Genomic DNA, 14691 nt, shown 5'->3' with positions numbered 1-14691 from the left:
TTAGGGTAAGTGCTCTTGGGCAAGCACTTTATCCCTAAGACTAAATTAATAACAACAATAAAAATAATACCTATAATAATAACAGACTCTACTAACAGCAGAGACATTAAGTGTACGGCATCAGGAGACAGACCACCTGGTTCAAACCCCAGTCTTGTCACGTATTTGCTGTCTGGCCTCGGGAAGCTTCTTCAACCTCTCTGTGTTTCAATTCCCTCTGTTGGAAAACGCTGATAAGAAGAGCATCTTCTTCACTGAGTTGTTATGAAGAGTAAATGAGTTAACATGTGAAAAACACTTCGTTCTCCTTTGTTAGCTCCTCATCTCTACAACTTCTTAACCTAGGGCTCAATCTTCAACCCTCTTCTCTAAATCTCATCACTCACTAGGCTTAGATACCATCCAAACGCTGACTATTTACAAATGTAAGTCTCAGTTCAGTCCCCTCTTCTGAACTTTGTGTTTGCATATCTAGCTGCTGGACCAACATCTCCATTAAGACATTCAACAATACTGTCTTAAGCCATATGTCCAAAATCTGACCTTTACTTCCCCAAAGCCACTCTTCCAGGGTCTTCCATATCCCATTTCTAGAACATTCCATCCTTCCATTTGCTCAAGCTGACACTCTCAGTGTCAATCATGGTGTCTGGACCCTGAGCCTTCTTATCACCTCCACAGTGACCACACTGCCTCAAGTCACCATCACCTCTGGCCTGGACCAATGAACTGGCTTCCTGGTCTCCTGCTTCCTTTCTTGCCCGCTCCCTACCCCCAACCCCTTACCAGAGCCTGTTCTCCACACAGCATCCAGAGCGATCCTATATCACCAGTCCTGCCGTGTCCCTCCTCTGCCCCAGCCCTCTGGCTCACTTAGAGAGAACCAGAGTCCCCACCAGGCCTGCGAGACCCTGACTTCCGGCTCATCTTCCAACACACTCTTTGTGCCCACTTCCTGCCAGGCTGGCCTCACTGCTGCTCCTCAAAGTGGGCCTGCCCCACACGAGAGCTTGGCCCTTGCCATCCCCTCAGCCTGGAACACTCCTTCGCAAATGGCCTCACTCACACTCCTTCAAATCTTCCCTCCAAAGTCCCCTTCTTCCTCATAGCCCAGCGCTCCCCGCCCCTGCCCACCCCCCTCAGGCACACATCACCTTCTAAATTCCTATTTCCTTCTTCATCTACTGTCTGTCTTTCCCCACTGGAAAGTAAGCACTACGAGGACAGGGATCGTGGCTGGTTCTGTTCATGACCTTGCCCCCAGAGCCTACTCAGAGCCTGAGTGAATAAACATTAGCTCGAATTATATTTTACTGCTTAGCCAACAGTCCCTGGCAGAAAAAGAGCAGATTTAAACAATTACACTTTATGGTAAAAACCACCCCCAAACAGTGTCTAGGAGACCATGTAAACAAGCAAGTGAGCTAAAACTTACATATATGCTAGAAGTATAACTTTGTAAAAGGCATATAAAGAAAAAGTGATACACAAAAATTATATTGGTTCGTGTCATAAAATGGCAAAGTTTTTTTTCTGTTTTCCAATTGTCTCTTTTTCCGATTGTTACTTTAAAAGTAAAATAAAATTTTAACCTATTAAAAAGAATGACTGGTCATCAGATTTAAAAGTGCTCAATCTCACTAGAAATCAGGATGACGCAAAATAAAATGCATCACACTGATGGGTATGAAAAATGGAACTGCTGTTTCGGAGAGCAATTTGGCAACAGCTATCAAAATTAATTCTACTCAGCACCCATGTAAAGAAACACTTCTATTTGTTGCAGAAGGAGGCATATCAACTATGTACTGAAGGATCGTGTACGTCCCCACGAAAATTTAGAAATAACCTGAATGCCTATCATTAAGCGAACAGTTAAATAAACCCATACTATGGACTACTGTGCAGCCATTAAACAGAACACAGCAGATGTACAAGCCCAGAAGAATCCCCAGGACATACAGTTAGGTGAAATATATGAGTTATTGAACTACATATCCACTGGCTATCATATATGATTTTGAAGTAATATATTTTAACAATCATACATATGTCAATAAATGCATTAAAAAAGGTGAAGAAATTAACTGACAGATCTGATGGGAAGTTGGGGCAGGCCGTGGAATAAAGTGGTGGCTAAGGGAGCTTATACTGTTAATATTTGAATTCTGTGTGCCATGAGAATGTATGCATAAAGTACTTGTATAATTAAAAAAAAAATTTTTTTTTTAAATAAGGGGGAAATACGTAATGAGTCCCCCATGCTCAACCACCCCAGAGTCCTCCTGTAAACTCACTTCTTCTGTTAAGACTCTCATGGGAGGTCCACCATTGAGTACTTCTTCCTGTGAGCAAAGATGGCAGTGAAAATGGATTTAAGGGCAGGAGGAAATGAAGAAATGAGATCAAAAGTGGATGAAGGAACGGTGAACAAGGAAGGCAGAATGGAAGGAGCAACGTGAAGAGACAGAGAAGGAAAAACATGTTAGAGATATCGAGCCAGTCTGAAAGCTCTCATCTGTCCTCTATATTTCCATTGCTGCATCTCTTCCACTTTGCATTTTAGATGAAACCGAGGACTTCCAAGTGCCTTATGCATTGAAAAGGACTCTAGGAAGCTGTCTTCGCCCCCACTGGCTCTTAATTTGACCTGTTAACAAGAATGCATTGGAAACTATGCCTTCATTAAATGTATCCACTCTTCACAATATCACTATGTTCTATCCTTCCAACAGACTAGAGCAGGAAGCAGCTGGCCATGGGTGGAGGGTGGAGAGAGGAAGCAGTCACACCCCTACGGTAACTGTCAATCCCACAGGACATCAGTGTCACACAGGGACTTAAAAAGATGCCAGTGTCCAGGCCCCTCCCAATTCAACTGAATCTGGAGGTGGGGCCTGTACATCAATATTTTCCTTTTCCTTCTCTTTTAAAATTTAATTCTACGTATTTGTGGGGTATAGTGTGTTGTTTCAGTGTATGCATACACTGTACAATGAATCACTTAGAGCAGATAGCATACCCATCCCCTGTGTGCATTTATCTTTTCTTTGTGGTGATTATAGTCAAGATCCTTTTTTCTAGTTATTTAGCATCAATATTTTTCAAAGATCCCTGAGTGATTCCTTGCTCAGCCAGAGATGCAAACACTGCTTTAAAGCTTTCTGCTGATCTACCAGATCACCCACTGACATCAGAAGTGCCAAACTTAGCTTAATGGTCAATGAGGTTTGGAGTCTGCTACGGTCTGAATGTTTGTCCCCTCCAAAGCTCATGTGGAAGGTTGAGCCTCAGAGTGGCAGTGTTGAAAGGCAGAGCCTTTGGGAGGTGATGGGATCATGAGGGCTATGCTCTCATGAATGGCTTAATCCATTCATGGATTAATGAATTAATGGGTTAATGGATGAGTGGGTTATCACAGGCGTGGTACTGGTGGTTTTATAAGGAGAGCAAGTGAGCACATCAACACACTCTTTGACTTCTCACCATGTGACACTCTACACTGCCCTAGAACTCTGCAGAGAGTCCCCACCAAAAAGAAGGCCCTCACCAGATGTGCCTTTTGACCCTAGACTTCCCAGCCTCCAAAACTGTGAGAAATAAATTTTCTTTTTAAATGCCCAGTTTCAGGTATTCTGAAGTAAGTGATGGAAAAGGAACTGTTACAAAATCCTAATTCTTATTCTATAGGAAAAAAATAAATATTAACAACCCAACACCTTATCAGTCATACCTTGTACCCAGCAGGAAGCCAGAAGTGGGTGAGGTGAGGGTGGGGCTCTGGGGCCCAGCTCAGACACCACTGAGCAGAGTGGTTTGGCCATTTTCCTGTCTCTGTGCCTCAGTTTCCCTCTTGTAGAATAGGGCTATAATTCCCCTTCCCTTCAAGAACAGAGTGAGGACAGCTTTCAGGATTTGACTTTGGGGACTTGGAATCCACCGGAGAGCAGGTGCTTCCGAAATGTGGGGGAGGGGTGCAATTTTAAATATGGTATCTGGAAAGCGTTGGGAAACTTAAAACCTACGTTCTCTTGGCTACTCACCTCAGAGAAAGGAAGTTCTATCTGTCGATCTATCTGTCTATCGACCCATCCTTCTTTCTAGCTGTTGCTGGGGGAGGTATGGGGGGACACAACTGTACAAACATCAGAGATATTTTCTTCCTGAGTGTCAACTGTCATTTCTCAGCTCCTAAAAAATGACCTCACCAACCGAAGAGCATCATTCTCCTCCACTCCCTCAAGTTTTCTCAAGGTTTCCAAGATTCTTAACAATTTTCCTCTCCCAGAAAAATCAAAACACCACCACAGACAGGCAGACTGGGACATTCTGAGTGTTTTTTTATTTTGGCTTCCATTTAAAATAGTCATCAGATTAAATAGAAACAAGCAGAAGTGCTTTGGCAGAAATATTTCCCATAAAGCTGTGTCAATAGAGGTTTTTTTTTTTTTTTTTAAAGAAGTGTCTTATATAGACACACCTAACCCTGGCCTTGCTTAGAGATGGCCACAGCTGTCCCTCCTGTGGAGTCCATGTCCCAGGTGCATTTGTGGATGTTGGGGGAGGGGAGGCAGGGGTCATCTCTCCTCTTCTAGTGGAATGCAGGCAGGGCCCGGAGTCTTGCCAGGTGTCTGCTTTCTTCCAGGAAACTTCAGAGCATGTGGAAAGTTTAAGGAATGACTCCAAATGTTGCACGTGCGGTGTTCTCAGTAAACGCCAGTTTAAAAGCCCCTCCAGAATCTTGCCTCACCCAGATGTAGGCCCCCACGCATTGGTCAGGCCTGACCAGTCTTGGGAGCAGGAGCCAGATGTGCAGGGCCCAGCTTGGGGGCCCTTCAGCACCTACTCTGCCTTCCAAGAGAGCTCAACAGTCACCAGAGGCACATCAGAGGTGCTGGGAGGGCCCCTCCTTCCAAAACTGTCTCCCCAGTGGCTGCTCTGGGCACAGGAATTCTATCATCGGCAAAGCAGTTCTCTGGGGCAAAGCTTCATGGCTTCTTTAGACCCTCCTCCTGCAGAGCATATTTCAGCTGGAGGAACTTTCCGAGGGTGCCCTGTTGAAGGCCCCAGATTCCACACAGTGGGGCAGGCAGGCAGGGCACACCCCATGTCCATCTCCCTTCCCCGGGCCTGCTCCTGGGGAAGTCAGCTGTAGGGTGCTTCTGGGGCTGCAAGAGGCAGCTCACTCCAGTGCCTCCACTTCCTGCCCTCGACAGCCCAAGAGGTCAATTTCCTTTGGAGATTTTCCAGTCCATCCCAACCACTTCCCCTTCCACTCCAGGTCACGATATTGCTAACTGTACAATCAAGATACTTTAAATCAAGAAATGAAATCAGGTGAATAAATTAACTCACCATCAGAGAAGACCCCCGCCACCCTCCCTGCAGTCATTTGCAGACCACCAGGTCACCCATTCCCCATCTCACTCCCTGCACTCCTGCACCACTTTTCTCCTGGATCATGGCCACTTTCTCCAACTCATTTTGTCCCTTCTTGGTGATTTTGAGACCCATGCAGATGGTTCCCACCCCTGCCTCTCAGTTCTAAGACCCCCTCTGCTCCTGGCCTCGCCCTCTCCCCTCCGCACTCGCACACTCACACCCAGCCCTTTCCGTGCCGGTCGCTGGACTCTCCCCACCCTTGATTTCCAGCACCCCACTCTTGGACATGCCTCCTATGTTCCCAGCTCACTCCCTCTGCCACCAGGACCTCCAATCTACTGACCCTACCACCCTTCAGCATCCTCCACCACCTCGGGTGCCCACGCCCTCCTTGCTGGGCTCAGCGTCCGGGCTCCATCATCACCATGCCTCCCTCGTGTCCCTCACCACTCTCTCCCTCCACTGCACTCCCTGGAGAAACCTCAATCCTGGTTATAACTCTGCACCTGCACCTTTGTGGCTGAAAGGAGCTGGAGAAAACCCCACAACTCTGCAGGTGTCATTTTCAGATGCACAGCTGCAAACCCCAAAGTTCCCTCCCATCATTGTGGCTGAGCTGCAGAGTTTGGGATAAGGCCATAGCTCCAGTTGCCCCCCCTCTCCCTGGCTCATCCTCAACAATGCATAAACATGGTGGTAATGCTCCTGTCTTGACCTCACTTCCCAAATACCACCACATTCTCTCCCCTTTACAGCTAAACTCCTCATACCACACTCCCTCTCTCCAATCTGTCTCCTTCTGCTCTTCCTTGTGCCAATTCCAGCCAGACTTCTGCCTCCACCACTCGACTGAAACTTCTCTGGTTGTCGTGACAGATGTCCCATTGCTCTCTCAGCTATGCTCAGTCCCCTCTTACCACGACTGCAGCAGCATTCAAGGACATCACCCTCCAACACACTTCCTTGAAATCCTTCTTCCCTGGGCTTCCAGCCCCCTACTCTGGCCTGGTGTTCCCCCTGCCTCACTGGTCCCTTTGGCCGGTTCTTCCTCACATCTCTTCTTCCTAAGTGCTGGGCACCCCCAGCCCTTGTCCCTCCTGTCTGCACAGTCCCATCATCGCTCTCCCCACTCTTACCCTGCTGCAGCCCCTGGCCACCTTGCTGGGCCTGGACCACTCTTCCATCATTGGCCCTGTGCATGGGCTGATCCCTCTGCCTAGAGGCTCTTCCCCAGAACCCTGCCTGGCTCACCCTTCCTTTCCTTCAGCGACATCTTCCCTGACCGCCCTATTTAAAATTGCCACCCTCTCCTGCTCCTCATCACTCCCTGTTCCATTTTATTGCATCATTTTTCTCCCTTGTAACGATCACCCACCACTAGGATACAAGGTCCATGAAGGCAGAGCTTTCTGTCAGTTTTGGTCACTCCTGGATACAGACTCTTAGAACAGTGCCCGGCACAGGATCAGTGTTCAATACATCCTTGTAGGTTGAATAATAAGTAAAAATTACATTATTTGTGATTTTAGAACTTCAAGGACAAATACTTGTAAAGCAAGCATCACATCTATTTCTATTTCTCTCTTGGGGTTGTTTTCTGTCCCCCTGCTCCCCAGTAGGGTAGGGCATGGGGCCACTGCAGTTCAGAATCTCCCAGGGTGACTCCTAGTCTGAGTTCCAAGAAAGCCACAGGTCCATTCTGACTTTCTAAACAGATGGAGGATCTGGATCTTCTCCCCACACAGAGTGAGCCGGGTGATTGCACTCAGCTTTTCTGCAAAGCAGAGCACCGTAATAGTCACCCTCTACTTGTCAGAGGAGCCCCAGACTTGAGGTGGAACAAGTACAAGAGCCACACCTGGGCCCCTGCCCCTGGATAGGAGAGGAGACCCTCCTTGTTTCTTCTTGTGCAGGCAGCACCCCGCTTCTCTGTAGCTCTTGTACCTCCCATCGTCTTTGACCTCCCACCTTCCCTGAAGCAGCAGGGTAATTCCCGTTTGCCAGACAAGAAAACTAAGCCTCAGAGATATCGAGGGGTTTATCCAAGGTCACATAGGCAAATAGAAGCAGATCTGGAACCAACTCTTGAACAAATATCTAGTGAGGACTTACAGTGTTGGACAAAGATACACGTGATAGGTCCTAGCCCTTAAAGTGTCCATCATTTACTCGGGAGAACTCAAGACTGGCAAATCTCAGCCTGCAGTCTTTCAGCTGAGTCCATCTCTCATTCAAGGCCAGGGCTGCCACAGACTGACCCAAGAGGGGCAGGACCAACCTGAGATTCTGGTCAGAATGCCTCCTGCATCTGAGTGTGCCCGGCACACAGAGCCCTGAGTGGGCAGCCTGAGAGTCCCATTTCTCTAGCTGCCAACAACTGCATGTATTTGAAACCAGAGAAAATATTCACAAGTTACAGCCCTTTGGATGGTCTGCATTATGGATAAGCTGCAATCTCCAGTTCTCTGCTAGAACATAAGCTTGTCAAAAATAGGGAACAGTGACTAGCACATAGTAGGTGCTCAGGAAATGTGTGTTCAGACTCGTGAGTCTGGCTGGGCCCCAGCTGTCCGCTGTGGTAGGACAGAGTAGTGGCAGGTCAGAGGGCCGAGTGTGCACAGCCGGGGGTGCTTCCTACCTGGATCCCAAAGAAGGATTGAGGGTGCCCTGCTGGGTGGGACTGTCTACACTTTGGCAGTCAAGGGCCAGGTGACCAGACACTGCCTAGAATGAGGGTCCCTCATATCAACCCTTTTGAGTTTGCCAAGCCTCCCCCTACCCAGGCCAGTGCTCACCTGGGAGACATGGGACGGCGTCTTTTCACTCTCACCGTCGCCCTCAGTCTTGTCGGCCAGCAGCCCTTGCACCTGGTACTCCAGCACGTAGCTGTCGATGAAGCGCTCCAGCTCCTCGATTTCCTGGGAGCGGCTGCTCCCGGCCTCAGAGGAGGCCGATGCTGCCGAGGAGTTTTCCATCCCTGCAGCTCAGGGGCCCGGGATGGGGCTGTTGGGAAAGAGGACAGACAGCTCTGTGAGTCACTGTTGGAGGCGAGGATGATGCCCCACTGGGAAAGGGTCTCCACTCCTGGAAGCATTTCTCATCCATCACAGCATTTTGGTCTCCCAACAGCCCTGAGAAGTCAGTGGAGAACTGGCTTGCCTTTAGCATAAAGAATATACTGTAATTGCCCCTATGCATGGAGGGAAACTGAGGCCCAGAGAGGCAGGTAGCTTGCCTAATTGGCCAGCACAGTAACTTGTGCAATGTCAGGGTTAGGGCATACCTAGGTCTCAACACCTGCGAAAAGCAGAAGATAAACTCAGACTACCACCCAAGCCCCAACTCCCAGCTGGGATTTAGCAAAATCTACCACAAAGCAGAGTAAAATAGACCACAGACTTTTACGTCCCTGACCTAAGAATTAGGTTGTACAAGGGGTCCCCAGACACACACTCCCTCTAAGAGGCCTGGGTCTTCCAAGAAAATGCCTCCTCTTAAAAAGTTTTTCTCTCTGGTCACCAGACTGTCTCCTAAATTAGCTGAAGCCAGTGGGCATTAAGTTAGAAGCACAACTTTACAGCCTCGCTACAGTGCAGCTACGGGACACATGGTACGCTCAGTCGTAGGAAGGTGGCTGGCTCTTACTGGCAGAACGAGAAGGCGGAGCAGGTTGTCTATGCAGGTGGCCTAGTCCCAGAGGTCACCTGGTCACCCTCCATAGGAGCGTGACCCCCATTAGCCCCCTGGCCCTCTCTCTGGAGCAGCCTGGCAGACGTGTCCATCTGTTCCTGGGATACCAGTTAAAGACCACTGACAGAACTGTGGACCCTCCTGGCCAGACTGGGTCAACCCAGCCCTACAGGGGCCCTTCACCCACACAACAACCCTATGAAATTGGTATAATTATACTACTTAGAAGAGAAAACAAAGGTTCAGAGAGGTTAAGTAACTTGCCTAAGTTCACCCAGCAGAGGTCGAGGTTGCCATGACTCTGCCTACCCCCTACAGCCTCTTCTCCATCCCACCTCTTGGCAGGGGCTCAGGCCCTTGGGACATCTCCCAGTTCTCTGATTGCACACTTTCCTTCCAATAAGAAGTGAATTCCAGTGCTGTGTGTATGCACACCTTACTCCCCAGCTGGGTGCAGGCTCCAGAAGGCTGGGTCCCGTGCAGGCTCAGTGCCCAGACCTGGGCAGGTGGCCTCGGCTGAATTGGAATGATAAGGTGCATATCCAGAGAGGGCTGAAAAGGAGCTGTGTGCAGGAAAAGTCAGCACTTAAGGCCATGCCTATTATTCCTTGAAGACTTCAAATCTTATCAAGGGTTTCCTGGCACTCTTGGCAGGTATAGTCAGAGGACCTGGTTTTGCAGGAGCTCAACATGGAGCTGTTTCCAGGAGGATCGAGTGTCAGGCTCTACCTGAGCAGTAGCCTCTGGTCTGCTCTGCTGGGCTCTCCCAGGATGTGTGAGACTCACAAGGACACACCAGAGTTCTATGAAGAAGGCTGGACCCAGAATCATCCAAATGCACACTGACTCACAGAGGAAAGGGGCAGGCATTGAAACCCCTCCCAACCCTGCAGCATTTTGGTGCCCAGAAGGAAGAAGAGGACTCCCCCCATGAGCCACTTGTCTGAGACGGCTCTTGTGTCCTCATGTCCTCTCAGTGGTCCTCCTACTCCAGTCACTGCTGCCCAATCAGATTCACACAGTGCAGCCACGGTGCCTCACCCAGCTGCCCCAAGTACCTCCTGCCCAGGGCTCCTCTGACACATGCTGTGAGATGCCTGCAGGAGCCCACCCACCCCTGGCCCCCGCAATCTGCATGTGTGAGGAGCTAACAACCCACAGGACAGCCCTTGATCATGAAAAATACCCACTTGGTCTCTCAAATGGCAATTCCATGTGGTCCCTCAGTGGGTCTGGGCAGATCGAGTCCTAGCCATGCACAGTGGTGCCCAGATCCACAGCACCCTGCGCTCACCTTTCCCTCCTTGCCCTCTCCCTCAGCCCCAGGGATTCTAGTTCCTGGGAAACTTCCAGAAACTCTTTTCCTAGGGGGAGCCAGGTGGATAATCACTTCTGCATTCCAGAATCAGTCCCAGCCAGGGAGCTAAAAGGCCCTCCTTCAGGGCAGTCAGGGAGCATTCAAAGCAGAAAAGCCCCCAAGCTTTACCTCTTCTGCAAGAGAAGCAGCAGCAGCAGGGAGAAACAGATACTGCCTGTCCACGTCCGCTGCTCCAAGCTGGACATTCAGTGAGGCCCTTATGCCCCATTGTCTTTATTGTGGCAAAATACACATAACAGAACTTTCCATTTTAACCATTTTAAGGGTACAACTCAGTGGCTTTAAGTACATTCACAATGTCATGAACCATCATCACATCTATTTCCAGAACTTTTTCATCAACCCAAACAGAAACACTGTGCCCATTAAAAACTAACTCCCCTTTGTCCCCACGCTCCAGCCCCTGGTCACTGTTGTTCTGCCTCCTGCCTCTATGAATGATCTATTCTGCAAACTTCAAGTAAGTGGAATCATACAGTGCTTGTCCTTCTGTGCTTGGCTTATTTCACTTAGCATAATGCTTTTGAGGTTCATCCATGCTATAACATGGGTCAGAATTCCATGCCCTTTTATGGCTGAATAAGACACTGTGTTACAGTAATTCATTATATGTATTTACCATATTTTGTTTATCCATTCATCCATCAAGGCCCATTGGGGTGTTTCCACCTTTGGCTATTGTGAATAATGCTGCTATGAACATGCGTGTACAAATATCTGAGTCCCTGTGTTCAATTCATTGGGGCATATACCTAGAAGTTCCACCATATTTTTAAGGCAAGAAGAAAGAGGAGGAACAGGGTAGAATTTTCTCAGGCTGGTGGAGACACAGGGAAAAGGATGCTGTCCTGAAGAGCAAGTTTTGCTGCCTTCCTGCTAGAGCTTTGGGGGTCTCCACCTGGCTCAGTTTCTCCTTCACAGTAAGCTCCAGATGGAAGATCCCCAAACAGCTGGGCTGCTGGCTAAGCTGAGAGAACCAGCAGGAGGAGCTTATGTTTTAGTGATCAGTGAAAGTGAAAGAGCATGGGGCCAGACAAGGAAGGAAAAAGAGAGGAGAAAGGACGGAAGAGGACGAGAGCCCCTCTGACTGCGGCTATCCAGGACGCAGAGCCTGGCAGAGCAGAGGCGGAATCCAGGAACACGGCCCTGCAGGCATCCCCCTGGCTTCCCCCCTCTCCCCGCAGGCCCCCATCCCCGCCAGGTGATGGATGAGGAGGAACAGAAAGCCAAGCAGCAGGAGCAGCAAAAGCGCTGAGGCTGCGCTTTGCAGTAAAGGGCACCAGAGGGGGACAGTTCAGGGCTGCAGGAGGGGAGAGCCTGAGTGGGCACAGGCTGATGGAGAGAGCAGAGGGGCCCAGGCTGCAGAAGGACGGCTGGCAGTGGGGGCTGGAGGGTGAGGGGGTTCCTTTACTGGTGCTTCCCAGAGAGCACTTAGGGCAGCTGAGCTTGGCCACACCCATGGCTGCCTGTGGAAAAGGAGAGGCCCACACCCTCCTCCTGGAGCTGCAGCCGGGTGCTGGGGGGCACTCACCCTAGCCTCAGCCGACCAGGGGCATTCCTGCCACAGCCAACCACATTTTATGCTGGTCACTATAGCCCCGCGAGCCCGACTGACTATTTTTAAGGCCCCGAGCGAAAAACACCTACGTTCTCTGGTGAAAAGGCACCTTCCCTACACTGGTGTCCTCCCCTGCCCAGACCCACAGGAACCCCCTTGGGGCTCTCAGCCCAGAGCTGTGTGGCTTCCTTAGAAAACCAGCGCTCAGCAAAGGGCTTTCTGCTGACACCAGGGGGCAGCCTGCAACAGCTCAGGTTGGGATGTCTTTCTCTCTGTCTCTGCCCTCTGGCCTTTAGTGGCTTTGACCCTGAGGGTGCTCAGAGTGACACCTGTGGGGGTTAAAGGTCTGGAGAAAAAGGAAAGGCTGACATGGGGAGCACCAGGAGACCAGAGACAATAAGCTGGAGCTGTCCCAGCCCTCTCAGCATCCTTTCCCACCTGTCCAGTGACAAATGGCATTAGGAGCTGTAAATTTAGCCAATCCTTTTAAGAACAGCCAGGCATTAGAGGCATTACCTCCTCCTCCAATCCCCAGGGATGAATTCAGTGACCTGCAAACCAGATGAGACTTGTCTGCTCTGCTGCCTACCAGCCCTACTCGAGGAATCCGTCATCCCAGGCCCTGCATGGAGGCAGCGCCACACCCCCCTTCCCCCCACTTCAGCAGACTCTTTCCTCTCCACCCCTCAGCATCCAACTCACCCTAGCAGCATACCCTTCTGAGACCTCACAAAGGAAGCCCAGGAAGATCTCAATTTCTGCTTTCCTGGCTTGTTTTTTGGCTTTGAGCTGCTGCAAGAGTCCAGCCTCCCTTGGACCCCAGGCCAGCTGCAGGGGACACCAGTGGTACTATAGGGGCTAGCTCCGGTCCTGAGCCCAGCAGCCTTGGGGCCCACGGGTCTGTCCGCTGGTCCCAGCAGGCTAGCAACTCTGCATCTGTGCTGTGGGTGGACCTCAGGCCAAGCACATCACCACTGCTGGCCTGGGGTTAAATTCACTCATCCCATCCACTAAAGTCTTCACTGGCCTTTCCCATGGCTGCTTCCTATGTTGCCTGGTACAGCACGGTCCTTTGTCCCAGGGCTCCCGTCCAGCAGTTCGCTCCTGGTGAGCCTATTACACACAAAGCTGGCTGCTCTCTGTTGTGGCCCTGGTCCCCTCCATCCCCTCTCCCCTTTCCAATTGTACACAGTGCTAGCAATGACACCATCCAGAGCCAAACAGTGCAACCAGGGCTATAACCCATCCTCCTTTGTCGGCTGTCAGGTGGCCCCCAGGGCAGGGCCAGCCCACAGGCCGCCTGCCTGCTGAGAGCATGGGAGGAGAGAGGCCTACCACCCTGGACCAGGCTGCTGCAGCCCTCCCCGAAAAAGCCATGGAGCCTGGCACCTGCCAGCCCACCGTCCACTGCAGCCTGCGCTCCACCTCCCGCACAGGCAGGACTTGGAGAGAACGCTGTTTCCCTGACAATCCGCAGCCCTCATGCTCCAACAGTGCTGGCCTGATAGCTCAACCATGCTGTGTTTGCCAGAGAAAAGCAGGAGGTTTCAGCAGAGGCCTCCACATACAGGATCCTCAGGTCCCCAACCTTGGGGAGTAGGAAAGTTCAAACACACAGAGCCAGAGTCAGAGGCAGACCATCTTGGAAATGGCAACATTTTCTGCCTCTGGAGTCAAGGGTATCCATTGTCCTCTAGATTTCTGACCCCAGTCCTCCACCCCCAGCCCCAGCCACCAATTTAACCCTTTGTCACTCAAACGTCAGACAGGGTGTTAGCTAGCACAGTGTTTTTCAGACTGCAGGTCTCGGTGATTTAGTGGTCTATTAAACAAGTTTCATGGGTCCTGATCTTGGCATTAAAATATTTATAACTAAATTGAAAATATTAGCAGGTAACACACACATTGTAAGTGTAACTATTATGTCTTGGGACTTTTGTTTCCAAAAAGTCCCATGGCATAATAGTTACCCATGGAAAATGTATTTCTTTTTATGAGGTGTGGTCATAGGGCATCTTGTTAAAATTCAGATTCAGATTCAGATTCAGTGTATGGAGTTGGAGCCTGAGATTCGGCATTTTTAATAGGCTCCCAAGTGAGGTTGCTGCTGGTCAGAGGACTACCCTTTGAATAGCCCAGATCTAGAAAACATTTCACATCCCATCTACTAATTATCCAGATATCCCGCTGCTGGTCAGAGGACTAGAAATGGGTAGAGTCACCACGCAGACCCTCTGGCTAGTTTGTCAGCTCCCTGGAGGTGGGACAATGCTCCTCTTACAGCCTATTCAGGGCCTAGGGCAGAGCTCAAAACCAGGCACGACCTCAGCAGGCAACCAGCTCCACCCTGGGCTCTCAGAACCAGGCGCACATAACAGCACCTGCTTCAAGTCCTGCAATGCCAAGCCTGGGGCTCAGATACATCCAACTGTTCTGAACAAGTTGGAGGGGCTCATGAAATCTAAGCCACATGACCTCAATAGCCCTTGACAGTCCAGCCTCTTTGCTGTGCGATGAAAACACAGGGGACAACCTGCTGGGAGCCACTCAGATGCCTGTGGATAGAGCCAGCCTGAAAAGCAGGTCACCAAACTCCAAGCCCCTCAACAGTCTGACATCCTCAGAGACACCCAGCTGAGAGTCACCTCCCCCACCCCCCAGTGACTGCCAACCTCTGCACACC

General features: G+C 50.3%; 1 protein-coding gene across 5 annotated transcripts in view; it reads right to left on the bottom strand.

Annotated features, from left to right (window-relative positions):
- Nucleotides 1-14691, bottom strand: part of CTIF (cap binding complex dependent translation initiation factor) — a 309605-nt gene that overhangs the window by 230073 nt on the left and 64841 nt on the right. For all 5 annotated transcript variants that reach the window (XM_063077260.1, XM_063077263.1, XM_063077262.1 and 2 more), the window contains one exon: nucleotides 8178-8385. In XM_063077260.1, the coding sequence (XP_062933330.1) occupies nucleotides 8178-8357 (180 nt within the window). In that variant the 5' untranslated portion in view covers nucleotides 8358-8385. The remainder of the gene's footprint in view (nucleotides 1-8177; nucleotides 8386-14691) is intronic.

This window comes from Cynocephalus volans, chromosome 13, assembly GCF_027409185.1.
Source record: "Cynocephalus volans isolate mCynVol1 chromosome 13, mCynVol1.pri, whole genome shotgun sequence".
Taxonomy (NCBI): domain Eukaryota; kingdom Metazoa; phylum Chordata; class Mammalia; order Dermoptera; family Cynocephalidae; genus Cynocephalus; species Cynocephalus volans.
Note: the sequence above shows the minus strand (reverse complement) of the source record. Positions and strands in the feature narration are given on the sequence as shown.